This window comes from Triticum urartu, chromosome 1 (genome assembly GCF_003073215.2).
Source record: "Triticum urartu cultivar G1812 chromosome 1, Tu2.1, whole genome shotgun sequence".
In the NCBI taxonomy this organism is placed as follows: domain Eukaryota; kingdom Viridiplantae; phylum Streptophyta; class Magnoliopsida; order Poales; family Poaceae; genus Triticum; species Triticum urartu.
The window spans coordinates 258,786,252-258,803,216 of record NC_053022.1 but is presented as its reverse complement, the minus strand read 5'-3'; the positions used below and the strand labels follow the sequence as shown (position 1 = coordinate 258,803,216).

Here is a 16,965-nt window from a genome sequence, read left to right as displayed (position 1 = left end):
GAAACTGACATTAAGGAGGCATATGGGTCTGAACTGCTGGATCCGTTCAGCCTCCTTAATCTTTGGCAACAAGACAATCTCGCCAAAATTAAGCCTAAATAGCTCAAGTCGGTCGGCATGAAGACAATTGAACAACTCCATAAGGTCAGCCTTGATGATATCCCAGAAATTCTGATAGAATTATGCGGGGAAACCATCTGGGCCTGGAGCTTTGTTATGTTCTATTTGGAACACCACAGCTTTCACCTCCTCTTCCGAGAATGGTGCCGTCAGGATATCGTTTTCTTCTGTCGTGACTTGTGGAATGTCATCTGTTCGGGTCTCGTCGAGGGAGAAATTCCCTTCAGCCGGCGCTCCGAACAAAGATTTGTAGTATTTGGTGATATACTTTTTGAGCTCCTCTTGACCTTCGATCCGCCCCTCATCTTGTTGGAGACTATAAATACATTTCTTCCTATGCCGCCCATTAGCGACCAATTGGAAGTATCTTGTATTACTATCACCCATCAAAATGAAATCGGCTTTGGATCTCTGGTAGTATTTGATCTCCTCTTCTCGCAGAAGACGGGCAATCTTCTCATTAGATTGATTTTTTAATTCAATCTCTTGTTAAGATAAGATGCGCGTCTCTGCAATTTTGTCGAGGTCATCAATAATGGTAGAGAGCCGTTGTTTTTCTTTTTTATAAATCCTGTTGGTATGTTTTGCCCATCCAGAGAGGTGTTGCCTCATGGCCCTTATTTTAAAGTTCCATCTCTGAATATGTGTACGACCAACAGCGGGCCTCTCCCAAATATTCTTGATCATGTCTACAAATCCATCCCTATGGAAGACCATGGTTGCATTTTGCTATGGATGTGGCGTCGTCAAGTATGAGATTGTCGTATGCACCAAGAAAGTTACACCTTGGTATATGCCTCCAATATGTAGAAGAGAACGAGCAAGATCCAAAAATGTTTTTACGCTATGTTCAAAATGAGAAGGCTGGTGTTTCACACATAGCATTATCTGTTAGTTGAGAAGTGTTGGCTTAAGTTAACTTGCAACATGTCATCCAAATAAGCACTAATACAGTTTTTTAGACCGCGGGTACATGTCACATCACTGATAATGTCGCAGTTGAGTTTGCATATAGTCGTTATGTCAGTAACAAAAAATTCCATAAGATTTTGGAGAGTGTAGACCGCGTGACCGTGATTACATTAGACCAATTGATCCAACTTTCTTTGAACCTCACACAATATTTAATAAAACAAAGTTTTGGTCTCATTTTCAACATGCTATTGCAGCCATAGCTGAAACATACGTTGAAGTGGTTGTGCCCAAGGAGTTGGAGCCCCAACACAGGAATAGAAAAAGTTACACAAGTGTAAATGTTATGGCTGTGCGTGATTTCGATATGATATTCACGTTTGTTGTTTCTGAATGGCCCTGATTTGTTCATGACACACGTGTGTGGAGCGATGCTATAGTTCGCTATACTATTTTTTCACAGCCCCCCAGGGTAGTATCTTTTATGTAAAGTGGTATGTTGTAAATTTTTTATGTCTTTTAATGTCTCCTACTGCAGATAAATATTACTTTATGAACTCCGGATACCCAAACAGGTAGCAACATACAAAGGACAATATACCATGTATCAGATTTTCAACAACATCCTTCGGTGGTGAGACATGAGACATTCAATCATCTTCATTCTTCTTTGTAAAATGTCATCAGAAACACATTTGGTGTTCCGAAGATGAAATGGTGAATTCTCATAGGCATACCACAGTATAAAGTGGAGATCCAAAAGATGATTGTCATTGCATGCAAATGTCTTCATAATTGGATTCGTTATAGCAAGTTGCATATACGCATCTCCTCCATTACCGCTTAAAGGAGCCAACGCTCTACCATCAGAAAATGATGGTATCATGGCGGCAATACGTGAGGCTATTGCTCCTAATCTCGTATCTTGAGATTATTCTTTCTATTTGTAGTACCATGACTTCAACACGTGAGGCTATTTTGTAATGAACAAAACTTTAAAACCATTCTAGTTGTAATATTTTAGCACTTTATGATATTCGTAAATTGCTAGTGTGTTCATATTCAACAAGAAACTGTTCAAAACAACAAAATGTTAGCAATTCGGCAAACAATTTCTGCCTAAGAGCAGTACGAACATTTAAGCACACAACTCAACCCACAATCTAAAACTACAATCTTAAAAAAAAACTGGATGGCAGATTCTATGGTAAGCAAATCATGTGAGAAGTTTTTAGAATCCTGAAAAATTAACCGGTCCTTGGACCAGCAGCGGGTCGTTCGATATGCATCAAGTCAAGCCAAGTCGTTGCCAACCCGGTGAGCTGTACAATACAACCATTAACCTGTTAAGTCGCCCTCCCACGACATGACCTCATCGCCCATCCTTTTTGCGAAAGCTTCGGCACATAGGAATATCGACAATATGATGTTTGTTACTCCTATGTTATAAATGAAAGGGAAAAACATAGCGCGGAAATAAAAGCGAAATCCCTCGGGAGATTTCCTATACAAGAAGCAGTTAAGCTTGGCCTGCTCTGCCCTGCCCTGCCCTCTTCTTCCTCTCTTCTCTTCTCCATCCAGGGGAGCACTGCTTCAGGTTGCGCACTCCTCTCTCCCCTCCTTCCCCTTTTATTTCCTGCGTGTTTCTGCTACGCTAGTCGACCCATCGAACCATTTCTAGTTCTTGGCCGGGCATGCTCTCCCGATCTTCCCTGCTCTAATTTTCTGCGCTTTATCTCCAGGTTCTCCTTCTTCCAGGCGCTTTCCTCACCCCCAATCGCGGCCGAAATTCCGGACCTTTTCCAGCGGCAGAACCGTTGAGTGCGGCGGCGGCGACCGCCGACCGAGCCAAGAATCCATAGATTTCCTTCTGGCGAGTTAGACCTTCTCCTAGAGGCGTTTCTTGGGAGCCATATTTGGTTCCGGATCCATGCTGGCCGACGACATCTTGGGCTCCCCTTTCCCCGCCTAGTATCATTGTCTTCGCGAGGGTTTCTTGGTTCCTCGGAGGTCCTCCAAGTTCTTGCCAATCTGGGCAATCTGGCCCCAACCCCGGGGCGCGGCCGTGTTAGGGTTCGGGGGGCTGGATGGGGTCGGTCGTGGATTTTGTGGAGATCAGCTCCGACGAGGAGGACGTTCCCATGCCCAGGAAGCCAGTTGACGACTGGGTTGGGAAGCTTTTGAATGATGATGGGCCAAATGGGGACGATTTCTTTGATCTCGTGGTGATGGGTGAGTTCTCGCCGCCACAGAAGAAGGCCAACCCTGGTGGTGGTGATGATGAGGATGACGATGATTGTGTGGTTCTAGATGGTGACCCTGAGAAGGCGATTACCATCGGGGAGGACAAGGGGAGTGTGGGAGATAGCAGCTCCGATGAATTGCAGATAGTCGGGGAGAAAGGACCGGTATTTGTTTCCTTCCATTTCATCCACAGCAATGCATTTTGTTCATACCATATAAGCAGTACCTTGTTATGTTTGACACTGTGTATGGAGATGAAATGCTTCGTACTACTATGCATGACCATCTTGTGCTGATTTCGTTGGATGTATATCTGTGACTTTGGATCGAGTCACGGATATTGTTTAGAGAGCTTGCATTAATTTAGTAATTTCTATGAATGTGGTTAATGACACATATTAAATTCATGTCTACCTGACTTTATTGCTTATGAATATATTTGTGGTTTTTAATTCATGTTAAATTGAACAAAAGATAATTTAGGGCTTTCCATAGAAGCTACAGTTTACCTGTAGGCAGGCTTCAGTAGCATTCCTTTGATGTTTAACCTTAACAAGTTCTCATTTTTTTGCAGGTAGCGTGCAGGGACTTCCCTCATTCACGCCATCTATGTTCTAACTTGCCCTTCAGCGCTACTTCTCACGTGAAGCATTGTAGCATGGTAAGTAACAAGTGTTAACTACATGATGCTGTTGGTGAACACTAGTTGAGTATCATTAGAGAATGTACATTTTTTATGCCATTTCATTGTTACTTCTTAAATGCAGTGTCACTGTTTTGTATGTGATGCCCCAGCTCCATGTAATTATTGGGGTAAAGGTATCCAGCTTAATGATCATTGTCATGCTACGGATAAGGAATCAAAGTGGAAACAGCTGCGGCAAGCATTCAAGTCTAAAAGTCTTCCAGCATCTCGTCCAGAACAATGCCAGAATGTCATCTACCCAACAATGGCACCATCCATTAAGAAGGATATACAGTGTCAAGTCTCGTCTTTTGCAAACAGAAGTCCTCTTCTGCATGTTATGAGCCAAAACCAACAAAGACACACTTCAGTTAGAGTCTCACTGAATGTAGGACGGACTATCAGTACACCAAGAGCATCCCTTGCGACAAAAGCGGGGAGAAGTACAAACAATGTCCACACTGCTCAAAACATTCATTCACGTGGAAACTTCAAAAGAGTAGGGACAGCTTCTCCAGGTCACACAATCCGAAATGCTGACCAATTTGGTTCTAGTGCTCCAATCAGTACCCCGTCCCTTATGAACAATGCATTGCCACATGTATCACAGCCAGTTCAAGCTATACCAGGAACTAATACTACCCATGTATCTCAGCAAGTTCAACCTATACAAAGAACCAATCCTTTCAGTGGTACTGTCAAGAAAAGTGCCCCTCAGAGATCTCTCAGTGCGCCAATAGCATCTCAGGGGCAACAAGGTCAGCTGGCACCATCTTCACAGGCTGCCTCAAATGTAGTGCATGGCGTAGGATCTCAACTTTCCCGGTGCACCTCGCTTATGAATGAGAGCAGACAATTCCTGCCAGAACCAGTAATCGATGTTTCCACACAAAGCTGGCAAGACATACTTGCTAGTGTGGCATCGGATCTGGGAGTATTAGACGATTCTGCTTACAATACCAGTACTTCACGGTCCCAGCAGCCTGTGAGGACTTCCCCCCAACCTCTGGATGCCGGTGCAAACCAAGGGGAGGAGGGCCTTCACACCAAGTCTGTTGCATCAGCCGTAAACCTGATGACTTCTAGTGGGCATGGCTTGCCCATTCATACAACAGGTGGTGGTACCCAGACAAATGCTCCTAAGCAAACTTTGCATCCTCTGAATTATGGTGGCAATCTTAGTCCAGATGAAGCTCATCTTGATGGTTTTCTAAGCCCCCCTGCAGATGAATTATTGTTAGAAGCTGCTCATCAGAGGGACTCTTCCGGATTGGATTCTACAGGCCTTATATTTGACTTTGAACTCGACGACTGGGCTTAAGCAGCACTCTCAGAGTCAGAGGCTGTCCCGTCTTTAGCATTTGGTGGGCTTCGTGGACAATAAAACCGTTTATGTTACTAGTAGCTGGTCCGTAGGGTTTCCTTGACACGAGAGGTGAAGATGTTCCTTGTACAGTAATTAACTAGGTTGTGTGGTGGAGATATTTTCTTAGATGGGTTGGTGTTTAACCTGTCAGTCATACGGGCCTTTTTTATTAGGAGGCCTTAGATGCTAGTAATCTTTGTCACTGTAATAGAAGAGCAAAATTTCCACTACCTAGCTATTGCTCATATTTCTATGGGCCATATACTATTCTAGCGCCAAAAACGCCTGTTTGTGGTACATGTGAGGCATTTGATTATGCATGCTTGATAGTATTATTAGGAGAAAAGAGTGCCTCATGAAGATTCTTAGCTGTAGAGTATTCCCTAGACTGGTTATTCACTAGTTATTCTGTAAAAAATCACTAGGGACTACTCTCCAGCTACTAGGGAGAGGGTTTGATTCCCTGGTTATTGTGTTCCTGGTTCTTAACTAGGTGCAGAATAACTAGTGCTAAAAATTCACTAGTCTGTTATACGATGCCTACTGATCGTCAAGGGCAACATGTAACGATCTGTCCCGGGTTGGGACGACTGGGAACATGCTGGAGCTTCAGGTGGTGACCGATTTGTGAGGGGTTAGCCTACTTAGCGTGGTGTAGGTGTGGGTGAATTGCGGTGCTATTGTTCGCATGTTTGCGTACGATTCTTGTAATTGATACCCTGCTTCTCTTCTATGAAAATGAAAGTTTTAGGATATAGTGGCCAAATTCTCTCGACTTTTTTTTACAGAAGGGACAAGGTGGAATTGTTGGTGTGAAACCGAGGACTGAAAGCAGGGGTGAGGATTACTGGGTATCTATGAAGTCGTGTCAGAAAGTGGCCAAATTCTTGGCTAGAGCACAAGAATTTCACATATGTGCTGCATAAATTTTGGGCCTTGTTTGAACTAACAAATCAGGAAATTCCCACATCACGGACGGATTTTATTCAACCAAACACACATATATGGCATCGACACGCGAGCTCTTTACGATGACACTTGTACCGCACCATATAGCATGCATGTTTCAGTCCACTCCCATGGTGCATCCTCTCCAAGCCGTTCCTTTTTCTCCACACAATTCTTTCAGGGTGCCTAACGCAAGTACTTGGACAAGCGGGCATCAGATCGCCACGGTAGGCCGGTGCGCGCGCCGATCGCTCTGCATTTGATGCCTGCCTGCCACACCAACAGCAAACCAAACCAAACCAAGCAGGCTCTCAGTGTACATCTCAGTCGGAATAAAGCCACTTCTTTCGTGGCATTAGCAGATTGAGCACTGTTTTACCACTTGACAGGCAAAAGGCAGCATCTTTTCCGGAGCCATCTCTGTGCACAGCCCTGTGTAGAATCAACAGGGGGAAATTTCGACAATCACCATCTATCTATTTGAAAGCAAAAATAACTGGCCTCAACTTATGCCAGCGAGAAATCAGTACGCCTACTGGCTTATTCATAGCAATCTTCTTCCTATACGCGAAAGATAATATCATGAATAAGGAAGGAAGAAGTTGATATGCCTCACCGTAGAGCACTGCTCCTATGAACGCATCGCCACAACCGGTGGTGTCAACAAGCTCTGGAGCGGGGATTTTTTCTGCTGTTCCTATGAGCAATCTTCCGTGTATAGTCCCATGCCCTCTTCCAGAGAGTCTCATGAACTAGAATGATAAATTTCAAAACGGTAAAATCCTTACAGATGTCAGTTTCTTCAGTAATTTCGGTGACCCGACATGATTAAATGGCTGTGAGGACCAGAAACATTGTCAATTTTTTCATACCTTGGATGATACACAAGTTGGCAGACTGTCATCTTTATGCACTTTAAGCCTTAAGGACTCAGCAACATTCCCAATATCTACCGCATCTATTCCAGAATCATCTGTTCAGGAAGGTACCGGATGACCAGAAAATAAAATAAAATGGAAGGCCACAATTACACATCATGTTGATCCTTGCTGGTGCTATTCTTATCAGGACAAGACCAAAAGTTTTAAAACTGATCACCTTCGATCCTCTCAAGCATCATGCACCCGTTTTCTCCAAGGGTTGCAATGATGAATCTCGCACGGGGATATTGCACAAGGATCTCTAGTAGTGCTGAGGGAATGCATGAAATTGATGTCCATTTCTTTAAAAAGAAGACGTCACTGAAATTAGTGTGTGAATGAAGTAATGAAAGGTGTACCATACAAGGAATATTCACTTCTGCTAAAATGTGTCATGGCCTCACGATACCTCTGGAAATTTACCCGAGCAGACAATGTAACTCGATAGGCCGAGCAGATGCTCCAGTTCTGTCTTTGTTCTTTCTGGCTCCGCATCAACCAGTATTGGAATCTTCATCAGATCAGCCTGTGCATCATGCAACACACTCAACTGGGATATATTTATCTTGCAGGTTTTATCTAGTGTCACTGTAGTATACTAGTTATATACAGAAATTATATTTAAATCTTCTAAATAACAAGAAGGAAAAGAATTAGTTTGCCACTAAGGATACACCTGGACTTTTGAAGATTGAACAACACATACAAAGTGGGAAAACAAAAACATATATGATGTACGTGTCAGTGAATTAATACTGCAACAACTCGAAAAAATAAACCTACCTGCTTACCAACAGATAGTGCCATTTCATGTGAATATCCGTCTAGGTATAGCAAGTTTACATCTTGTAGTGCAGCTGACAAATTTGACATTGATATGTCACCAGGAACCATTGGAGGGTAGCCTGACGTGATTATACATGTTCGGGTTTTCCTACAAATGCAAAGAGTTTTATAAGTATACGTATGATAATTCGTTTATGATGCCATAAAAGTAAAGTGCAAAAGTTGAATAAGAGCAGTGTACCATAATCCTATTCTTAAACAAGGTTAACAGTTTCAGTCATGTAGAAACTGATTCAGGAACCAGTAAAACAACGAAAGTGGACAGCAAATGACAAAATGGTTATGTGTAGAAAAATAATTGTCCTTTGTTCCTATGTTTGTTCTAAATTGTATATCAGATCTAACGTGCAATATCCAGAATGAACACCGTGGAGGCCTTTTAGTAGCGATTTTATGTTATGTTGTCAAAAGAATTCATGTCGAAGTAACAAGAAAGGAATATTCGAAAAAGATGTTCATATGACAAGGTCTGCAGATTGCATTCAGATAAATAGGAAACTTTATTTTGGGAAATTTATCTACATGTACTGGCAGAGTGGACAAGATGACCAGCAAATCTACATTCAGCTGTGTTGACTGCTTCACTCACCTAGTTATGACTACATGAAACTAAACACTAGCTGCCTTTAAATAATGATGATGAAGAAAAGATATATTCTCACGTTTTCTTATCAATAATGACATAAACAAATGTTGTGTTTCCACCATCAGAGATCTGCAAAGCAGAATGACAGAGAATATGAGACATAAAAAATCGAAGGGAAGTCCAGTCTGATATTTCAATGTAGATTTCACATGCATCTCTCATCTATTAATGCTTTGACTCTGTAGAAGACATATCATGGTCAAAATGGGTGGTTTAATTGACGACATGTATTTTTATTTCTTGAACACAACAAATTGTGTGGTCGTGTAACTTCTTTTTCTAGAGAATTAGTACCATCCACCTTAAGTATTAGACATATCCGCTAGAAAAGAGTATTATTTATTCTTGGGTAGTGGCCATAATTTCAGTGGTACTGTCTGAAAGGGATGCTGCTATCCTCCTGGTGGCAGAAACAAATATATGAGCCCCGAAAACAGAATGCTACAAATCTGAATGTCTACTTTAGGGAAACAGTTAGGAAGTGTTGTGTCTTGCCTATGAGAGCATCTCCACTCGCCCCCCCCCCCCCCCCCCCCAGGACGCCATTTTTTCCCCCCGGGTGCTAAAAAAAAAACCCAGCCCCCCCCCCCCCCCCCCAGGACAGGAGGCCCATTTTTTGGCCCGCCGATCCTAGGCCGAACCCAGCGCACCGGGGGGCACTTGGGGGCTCCGGCGGAAGGAAAAGTGGCGCGTGGGCCATCACTGTCAGGTGAGAAACGCCTTTTCCCCGCCCAGATTCGACCCCGCGCGCCGTAGGACGCCACTTCCCCTTTCGCTGCCGTGCCGATCTCGGCGCCGCCCACCTGCCACATCCACTGCTCCACCGCTAGGAAGGCCATTTCGCCGTCGGAAAGAAAGGGTTTCGCCGCGGCAGCCTCCATCCCGCTCCTGGGCGAGCTTTCCAGGGCTCCGGCCACGCAGGCGGGGGATACCGGCGGCTGCGCACCCACCACGCCCGCCAGGTGTTCGGCGATTTGCCTGTTCGACAATGGTCTCCGACGACGAGGAGGCGTTCGCAGCGCTGATGGAGGAGGAAGCCGAGGCCGACACCCAGGACGAAGAGTACCTCATGATCCTCGCCGCTCTGGCCGGCCTGTTCGTGAACAATGCAAAGCCGCGGTGAGGTGGTTCGGCGCCAGGCCGCCGTAAGAGCAAGCAGAGGCATCGACTGGAGGGCTACTGCTTGCTCTACGCCGACTACTTCACCGACGCTCCACTGCACAGCGAGAAAGTATTTCGGCACTGTTATCGGATGAGCCGAAGGCTCTTCCTCAGGATTGTGAATGCCATCCGGGAGTTCGACAATTACTTCATTTGCAAGAAGGATTGCACCAGCACAGTTGGATTCTCCTCACTCCAGAAGTGCACGAGAGCTATGAGGATGCTTGCATACGGAGCTCCCGGTGATATACTGGAAGACTATGGACGCATGGCCAAGTCCACCACCATTGAGTGTTTGTACAAGTGCTGCAGGGTAGTGGTGGCAGTGTTTGGACCACAATACTTGCGATCACCCAATTCTAAAGACACTGATCGGATCCTAGCACAGAATGCAGCAAGAGGATTTCCTGGGGTTGCTTGGAAGCATCGACTGCATGCATTGGGCATGGAAAAACTGTCCATTTGCTTGGCAAGGGATGTACAAATGCGCCAAAGGAGCTTGCAGTGTGGTACTTGAGGCAGTGGCCACATAGGACCTCTGGATTTGGCACTCCTTTGGTATGCCAGGAACTCACAATGACATCAACGTACTGCAGTGCTTGAATGTCTTTGCCAAGCTTGTTGAAGGTCATGCTCCTCCGGTGAATTTCGAGGTCAATGGGCGCCACTACAACAAGGGATACTACCTAGCAGATGGCATCTATCCGAGATGGTCCACATTTATGAAGACTATCTCAAACCCTGTGTCAGGAGGCAAGAACTCCTACTTTGCCAAGTGTCAGGAGGCTTGCAGGAAGGATGTCGAGCGGGCATTTGGTGTGCTCCAATCTCGATTTGCTGTTGTCCGGTACCCCGCTCTAACCTACTCGAAAGATCAAATGTGGGAAGTGATGACTTGTTGTGTCATCTTGCACAACATGATCATTGAGAGCAAGCAGGAAGAGCCAGTGTTTGACAATGAACCATATTATAGGCAGGGTCCTCTTGCCCAAGTTGATCACCAGGTACCGGCATCATGGGTTGCCTTCCTCAATATGCGTCAGGAGATCCGAAACCCACAGGTGCATCAAGAACTGCAGCACGATCTGGTGGAGCACCTATGGAGGCTCAAGGGCAACGCCTACTTCGATGTGTGATGAACTATGAGTTTGCTTCGTTGAACTAGGAGTTTTAATTTGTGTTTGAATTATGAGTTCGCTTCGTTGAACTATTTGATTTGTATTGATTTCTGTGATGAACTATGTGATAAAAATTAGTTTTTGTTGAATTTGTGTTGAAGCACACCGAATTTGGGCCTAATTTGCGCCGAATTTGGGCCGAAATCGGCGGCCGGGGGGCGAACTTGGGGAGTCGGCTGGGAACCCGAGCCCCCCCATGCCGAATTTACCGCCGGTTGGCCCCCAAGCGGCACTATTTCAAGCCCCTGGGGGCCGAACGGCTAGAGATGCTCTGACCATATCATTACTTGCATGCACATGATGAAATAGTTTAGTCGTAATTCAAGGCTTACTATAACATGTGACACGTCAATCCCAGCTTCCTTGAGTTCCAAAATAACAGTTCCTCCTATTTCATCGTTGGCCACCTGAAAAGACACAAGTTGAGCGAAGTTCAGTAAAGCATAGGGCATCTCTAAGATATCTCTTAAAAGTTATATTTGAGGGGGAAATTTTCGTTTAGGAGATTAATCATCATCTAGCAGATACCTTATAAAGTTTAGTTCCTCAAGTATGACTTTTTCCCTAAGACTTCCCCTCACTTGCTCAAATTTAGTCCTGCAACGACTGTTCTCAGGAAAAATAAGGCCGAACCCTGCTGCTTCCCGCTCGCCCACAGCTTCCCCCGCCGTCGCTCGCCCTGCCGCCGTCCATCCCGGCCTCGATGATCGATGAAGAAAGCCCCAACTCCGCTAGAGACCCACTGCCGACCGAAAATTGGGCGCCGCAAGGACCAAAACGGCGGCGCAAAGGGAAGAACATTATCAAGAGCTCTCAATCGCCGATGGTGGTTGTCATTCGCTCCGCCGCCACTACCCTACCACCCTTGTCGGTGCCGACCGGCAAATGGGACTATCGACCATCGACGAAGGCGAACAACCTGACGGCCAGGACGAAGAAGGCTGCCATTGCCCTTGGCCTCCTGCAGCCACGCTGCCACCCCCTCCACCTCCGGCGGCCGACGAAGGCACGAATTCAGACGGAACTAGGAGCGAGGCCGACATGCTCGAGGATATGCTTGCAAGGTAAAAGTTTTCCATGTTTTCCGTTTTGTTTTGCAATTGCTCAAGAGAGTGATGCATGATGTGATATTGATTGCTAGGTAAGTTATTGCTTTTGTAGTGAGCAAATGAATGATGATGCATGATGTGATATTGATTGCTAGGTTACTTATTGCTTTTGTAGTGAGCAAATGAATGATGATGCATGATGTGATATTGATTGCTAGGTTACTTATTGCTTTTGTAGTGAGCAAATGAATGATGATGCAGCCGATTTCATGGAACAATTGAATGTAAGCCACACACTCGGCCTTGATGACATTGCCATGTCAATGTCATATACCCAAGAGATGATGAGAAATGCCGAGGGGTGGAGGAGGTCAAGGGGGCGGAAGGGTCAAGGATACCCAAACATAAAAAAAGAGCAGTTGGTCGTGCAACTACAAGACCAGGAAGACAAAGCTTTTTTGTGAAGCTTGGGTCAATGTCTCTCTTGATGCCACGCCGGGCCGACCAAATAAAGGAGAATTTTTGGCGGGGATGGTGACGGCGGCGTTAATGATGGTGCCGATGGTGACGACCGAGTGCGTGAGGCCCATGTGAACTACAATGGTTTTTGGTCCACCATGTGTTTTTGAATGAACTTGTTCATTCAGTGCCTTTTGGCATAAATTATGATTATTTTTAGTTGTTTGAGGGATCCGATGAATTTTATTTATGTTCGTCGTTGAATTATGGTGTGGTGTTGAATTGTGTATGTTTGTTTTAAAATGTGATGAATTTGTTTCAATTGTTTGAGCAAACGGTTTGAAAAAATTGGCAAAATAAAATTTCGAAGGGACTAAATTTTATGTGATCCGCCAGGTGAAGAAACGTTCAATTCCTTAAAAAAAACTATAAGGAAATGGATAAGCGGGAGGGTTTGCGCTTTCAGATAAGGGGTCTGCCCTTGCCATCTCAATGGAAAATCCATAACGTCAAATGATTCAACGTGTTGCCACAAGACGAGGTGGAGGAATTTACTACCTTGGAGATGAGCCTGGTGTTGAGACCCAGACGAGCAGCGCCTGTCAATGCGTTCCCGGCGTTCCCGCCTCCCGATATCTGCGCACACAAAGAACCACCACGGAATGGACACTAGTAGTACAGCATACACCCTGCCGCAAATCCAGCTCGTGGAGGGGGAACTAGAGAGGTAGGCAACCGCGCCCGCGCGCACGGAAGGGGTAGGGTACCTGCAGCTCCCCGCTGCGGATCTTGTCGTCGGGCCGCGGGTACGCGTCCACCGTGGCGAGGTAGTCCAGCGTCACCAGCCCGCACCCCAGCTGCAAAAGCAAAGAGGAAGGAAGCTCAGTCACGAGCGATTCGTCAAACCCCATGACCAGCATTGGCCTGTGAGTGAGAAGGTTAATTAGTGTACGAGGCCCAGTGACGCACCACGACGCGGTTCGCGGCGAGGACATGGACGGCGGCGGCACGGGCACCGGGAGGCGCGGCGGAGTGGAGGAATCCACGGCGGCGGGCCGCGGCGGAGGGGAGGGGAAGGTACGGCGACGGCAGGTAGCGGATGAGCGACATGGTGGGCGGGTGTGGGTGGACAGCGACGGCCAGACCCGCGGGAGTGGTTGCGATCGACTTGCGACGTTGAGAGAGTTTGGGAGGTAGCTGACGAGAGTGAAGTGAGTGTGGGCCCCGGCTTCCGTCGGATTTGCGCTTGGTGCCGAGTAGGCCTGCGAAAGTGTTTTGTTCTCTTGTGGGCGATCTCAACTGTTCGCCTGTTCGGACCATTGGAATACGACTGTTGCTAGAGATTCAGTTCAGAGAAGGGGTGATTTTTTTTTTTTGAAAGATCCAGCAAATTGCTGGCATTCATATACGGAGTATTAAGCAGGTAGAAGCGGGAAAATGAAACATGGAGAGGTGATCCTAGGATCAAGAGAAGAAAAACAAAAGAAGGGAAAGGAAAAGGCGCAGCTGGCCAAAAGAGAGAGAGAGAGCTACGTCTTAGTCGATCCCTGATGGTGGCTCTGCGAATGGTTGTGCTAGACACTGGGTTCCCGCTTGCCGCCACAATTCAATGTTACGCCTGATCGCAGCCAATATGTCGGTCCTTTGCGCCACTTGCCTCTGAAGGTGTAGTGGTGCCGCTCCAACCAGATTTCCCAAAGCACGAGCATGATGATGGTCGTGATGCCCTTCTTGCTTCCCTTCGCGGTGTTGCTGATGATCGTGTCCACGATCTCTGTTGAGCATTGAAGGGAGGACCAGAGACCTAGTTGCACAGTTTGGCAGCCCTACCATGAGGCCACCTTCTCCCAGCTCTTCACAGACAGCTCGCAGTGCCATAACAAATGAACCGAACTTTCAAGATGTCGAAGGCAAAGTTGGCAGAAGTATTGGTTTTCCCATCCTCTTCTCTGCAGCCTGTCATTGCACCATAGCCGATCCGGATGCAGCAGCCAGGTGAAAGTTTTGAGCCGGCCAGGGGCCCAGGTCGTCCACAAGGTTTTCCTGAACGGAGCCTGGACCGATCCAAGAAACTGTGCCTGGTATGCTGATGACGCGCTGTAGATCCCGTTCGTCGTGAATTTCCATCTGATTTCGTCAGGCTGCCCCAGCCTCATACTCATTCTGGCAATTCTAATCAATCTCTCTAAGATCAGGAACTCCCGGAGGAGAGGGTTTACGTTGCCATATGCCAAGTCCTTGATCCAAGCATTGTCGCGCAGTGCCGCCTGTACAGTCATGTTCTTTCTTCTCGAGTGATTGAAAAGGCGCGGGAAGGACACCTTGAGGGGCCCATCACTAGCCCAGGCGCACCCTCAGAAGGTAGCCGTGCGGCCGGCGCCAATGGTGATAATCGTCATTGGGCTGAATGCCGCCTTGTCGCTCTCATCACAAGGCACTTCCATCCCCACCCACGGCCGCTCTCGGCTCACCCATGAATGCCACAACCATCTCAATCTCAGGGCCCTGCTGAATTTTGTAAGGTCGAGGATGCCGAGGCCGCCATACTCCATGGACGAGCAAACCTTGGACCAATTGACTTTGCATTTGCCGCCGGTCAGTTCTTCATCTTGTGCCCAGAGGAATTTACGACGAGATTTATCCACCTCCTGCAGAAATTTTTTGGGCACCCGCAGTGCGGTGATTGCAAAAGTCGGAAGCGAGCTTAGGACAGCCCTGACTAGCACCCTTCTGGCAGCGATGGACAACAGCTTTCCTTTCCACCCGGTGAGACGGGCCCGAATCCTGTCCAGAACAAACTGCAGGTGCACAAGCCCGAGGCTTTTGATGGTGATTGGCAGCCCTAGGTATGTGAGAGGGAAGTGAACAAGCCGCCCGCCAAAGCTCTGCAGAACCTGCTCCATATCGATGCCCGAGCATCTGATCGGCGTGGCCGTGGACTTCTAAAGGTTGATCTTCAGGCCAGAGGCTTCTCCAAAGCAATGCACAATTTGCATGAGTGTTTCAATCTCCTCTTTGATCGGGTTAGCGAATATGATCGCGTCATCTGCATATAGACTGACCCTCAATTTTATTTCTCTACCCGGCAGAGGTTGGAGCAGTCCTAACTCTCCAGCAACTTGCAACAGCCGGTGCAAGGGATCAATGGCAATGATGAACAGCAGTGGAGAAAGGGGATCGCCCCGCCTTAGCCCCTTTTTGTGCCAGACCGGCTGCCCGGCCAGGCCGTTGAGCAGGAAGGAAGAGTGCGAGGTTGAGAGCAGCATCTTCACCCAGTCTTGCCATCTGGAACTGAAACCCAACCGCTGCAAGAGCTCAAGAACATAGGACCAGGATATACTGTCAAAAGCCCTGGTGATGTCAAGCTTCGGCAGCACTGCCGGCGTGCTTTTCCTGTGCAACGACCGGACTCTGTTCTGAACATATACATGAAGCTGTCATGTATGCATTTTGTCTTCATGAAGGTTGTTTGGGCTGGTGAGATAATCAGGTGGATGACCTTCGCCAGGCGGATATACATTACTTTTGCAATGAGCTTTGCCATGGAATGAATGAGACCGATGGGGCGATAATCAGCCATCTTGATAGCACCATCCTTTTTGGGCAGCAAAGCCACGTGAGCAGAGTTAAGCTCGCTGAAGTTTTGGCTAGAGCAACAATAGAACTGATTGAGAGCAAGCATGACATCTGCCTGATACGTCTATTTTGCATCATGCTTTTATATCGATATTTATTGCATTATGGGCTCCTATTAGACATTATGTCACAATACTTATGCCTATTTTCTCTTATTTTACAAGGTTTACATGAAGAGGGAGAATGCCGGCAGCTGGGATTCTGGGTTGGAAAAGGAGCAAATATTAGAGACCTATTCTGCACAGTTCCAAAAGTCCTGAAACTTCACGGAAGTTATTTCCAGAATATATAAAAAATATTGGGCGAAAGAAGTACCCGAGGGGCCCACACTCTGGCCACGAGGGTGGGGGGCGCGCCCCCTGCCTCGTGGGCTCCCTGGTGGCCCTTCGATGCCCATCTTTTGCTATATGAGGTCTTTCATTTGAGAAAAAATAATAAGTAATCTTTGGGGAAGAAACTCCGCCGCCACGAGGCGGAACCTTGGCGGAACCAATCTAGGGCTCCGGCAGAGCTGTTCTGCCGGGGAAACTTCCCTCCGGGAGGGAGAAATCATCACCATCATCATCACCAACGATCCTCTCATCGGGAGGGGGTCAATCTCCATCAACATCTTCACCAGCACCATCTCATCTCAAACCCTAGTTCATCTCTTGTATCCAATCTTTGTATCCAAACCTCAGATTGGTACCTATGGGTTGCTAGTAGTGTTGATTACTCCTTGTAGTTGATGCTAGTTGGTTTACTTGGTGGAAGATCATATGTTCAGATCCATTATGCATATTAATACCCCTCTGA

The 16,965-nt window shown here is 46.7% G+C and overlaps 3 protein-coding genes across 4 annotated transcripts; 2 read left to right on the top strand and 1 right to left on the bottom strand.

The window, feature by feature from the left end:
• Nucleotides 1–2,469: 2,469 nt before the first annotated feature.
• Nucleotides 2,470–5,624, top strand: LOC125506314. The gene is made up of 4 exons (XM_048671163.1): nucleotides 2,470–2,629; nucleotides 2,775–3,440; nucleotides 3,851–3,937; nucleotides 4,044–5,624. Exons 2-4 carry the CDS (start codon nucleotides 3,120–3,122, stop codon nucleotides 5,280–5,282), a joined length of 1,647 nt encoding a protein of 548 aa, XP_048527120.1. The 5' UTR covers nucleotides 2,470–2,629; nucleotides 2,775–3,119; the 3' UTR covers nucleotides 5,283–5,624.
• An 814-nt stretch (nucleotides 5,625–6,438) lies between these two features.
• On the bottom strand, nucleotides 6,439–13,769 carry LOC125506336 (ketohexokinase-like). 2 transcript variants are annotated; one of them, XM_048671184.1, is made up of 12 exons: nucleotides 13,504–13,769; nucleotides 13,302–13,391; nucleotides 13,093–13,170; nucleotides 11,359–11,433; nucleotides 8,704–8,756; nucleotides 7,979–8,129; nucleotides 7,605–7,721; nucleotides 7,374–7,497; nucleotides 7,148–7,233; nucleotides 6,892–7,027; nucleotides 6,655–6,707; nucleotides 6,439–6,545 (listed from the first exon to the last, which is right to left on the bottom strand). In XM_048671184.1, the coding sequence occupies exons 1-12, from the start codon at nucleotides 13,642–13,644 to the stop codon at nucleotides 6,462–6,464; spliced, it is 1,188 nt and encodes a 395-aa protein (XP_048527141.1). In that variant the 5' UTR covers nucleotides 13,645–13,769; the 3' UTR covers nucleotides 6,439–6,461. The 2 variants fall into 2 exon arrangements, with proteins under 2 accessions (XP_048527141.1, XP_048527137.1); XM_048671180.1 differs by having other exon boundaries at nucleotides 7,148–7,248; nucleotides 13,504–13,767.
• LOC125506380 lies at nucleotides 11,417–13,083 on the top strand. The gene is made up of 2 exons (XM_048671206.1): nucleotides 11,417–12,090; nucleotides 12,314–13,083. Exons 1-2 carry the CDS (start codon nucleotides 11,912–11,914, stop codon nucleotides 12,537–12,539), a joined length of 405 nt encoding a protein of 134 aa, XP_048527163.1. The 5' UTR covers nucleotides 11,417–11,911; the 3' UTR covers nucleotides 12,540–13,083.
• Nucleotides 13,770–16,965: the final 3,196 nt, after the last annotated feature.

What these genes read in the sequence shown, in the direction of transcription:
- LOC125506380 (XM_048671206.1), top strand. Translation starts at nt 11,912, where the DNA reads ATGGGACTATCGACCATCGACGAAGGCGAACAACCTGACGGCCAGGAC. An exon ending in CTCGAGGATATGCTTGCAAG is followed by an intron (nt 12,091 to 12,313) that starts GTAAAAGTTTTC and finishes TTGCTTTTGTAG; the next exon opens with TGAGCAAATGAATGATGATG.
- LOC125506314 (XM_048671163.1), top strand. Translation starts at nt 3,120, where the DNA reads ATGGGGTCGGTCGTGGATTTTGTGGAGATCAGCTCCGACGAGGAGGAC. An exon ending in TAGTCGGGGAGAAAGGACCG is followed by an intron (nt 3,441 to 3,850) that starts GTATTTGTTTCC and finishes ATTTTTTTGCAG; the next exon opens with GTAGCGTGCAGGGACTTCCC. An exon ending in ACGTGAAGCATTGTAGCATG is followed by an intron (nt 3,938 to 4,043) that starts GTAAGTAACAAG and finishes TCTTAAATGCAG; the next exon opens with TGTCACTGTTTTGTATGTGA.
- LOC125506336 (XM_048671180.1), bottom strand. Translation starts at nt 13,644, where the DNA reads ATGTCGCTCATCCGCTACCTGCCGTCGCCGTACCTTCCCCTCCCCTCC. An exon ending in TCGCCGCGAACCGCGTCGTG is followed by an intron (nt 13,392 to 13,503) that starts GTGCGTCACTGG and finishes TTGCTTTTGCAG; the next exon opens with CTGGGGTGCGGGCTGGTGAC. An exon ending in GTCATTATTGATAAGAAAAC is followed by an intron (nt 8,130 to 8,703) that starts GTGAGAATATAT and finishes TTGCATTTGTAG; the next exon opens with GAAAACCCGAACATGTATAA.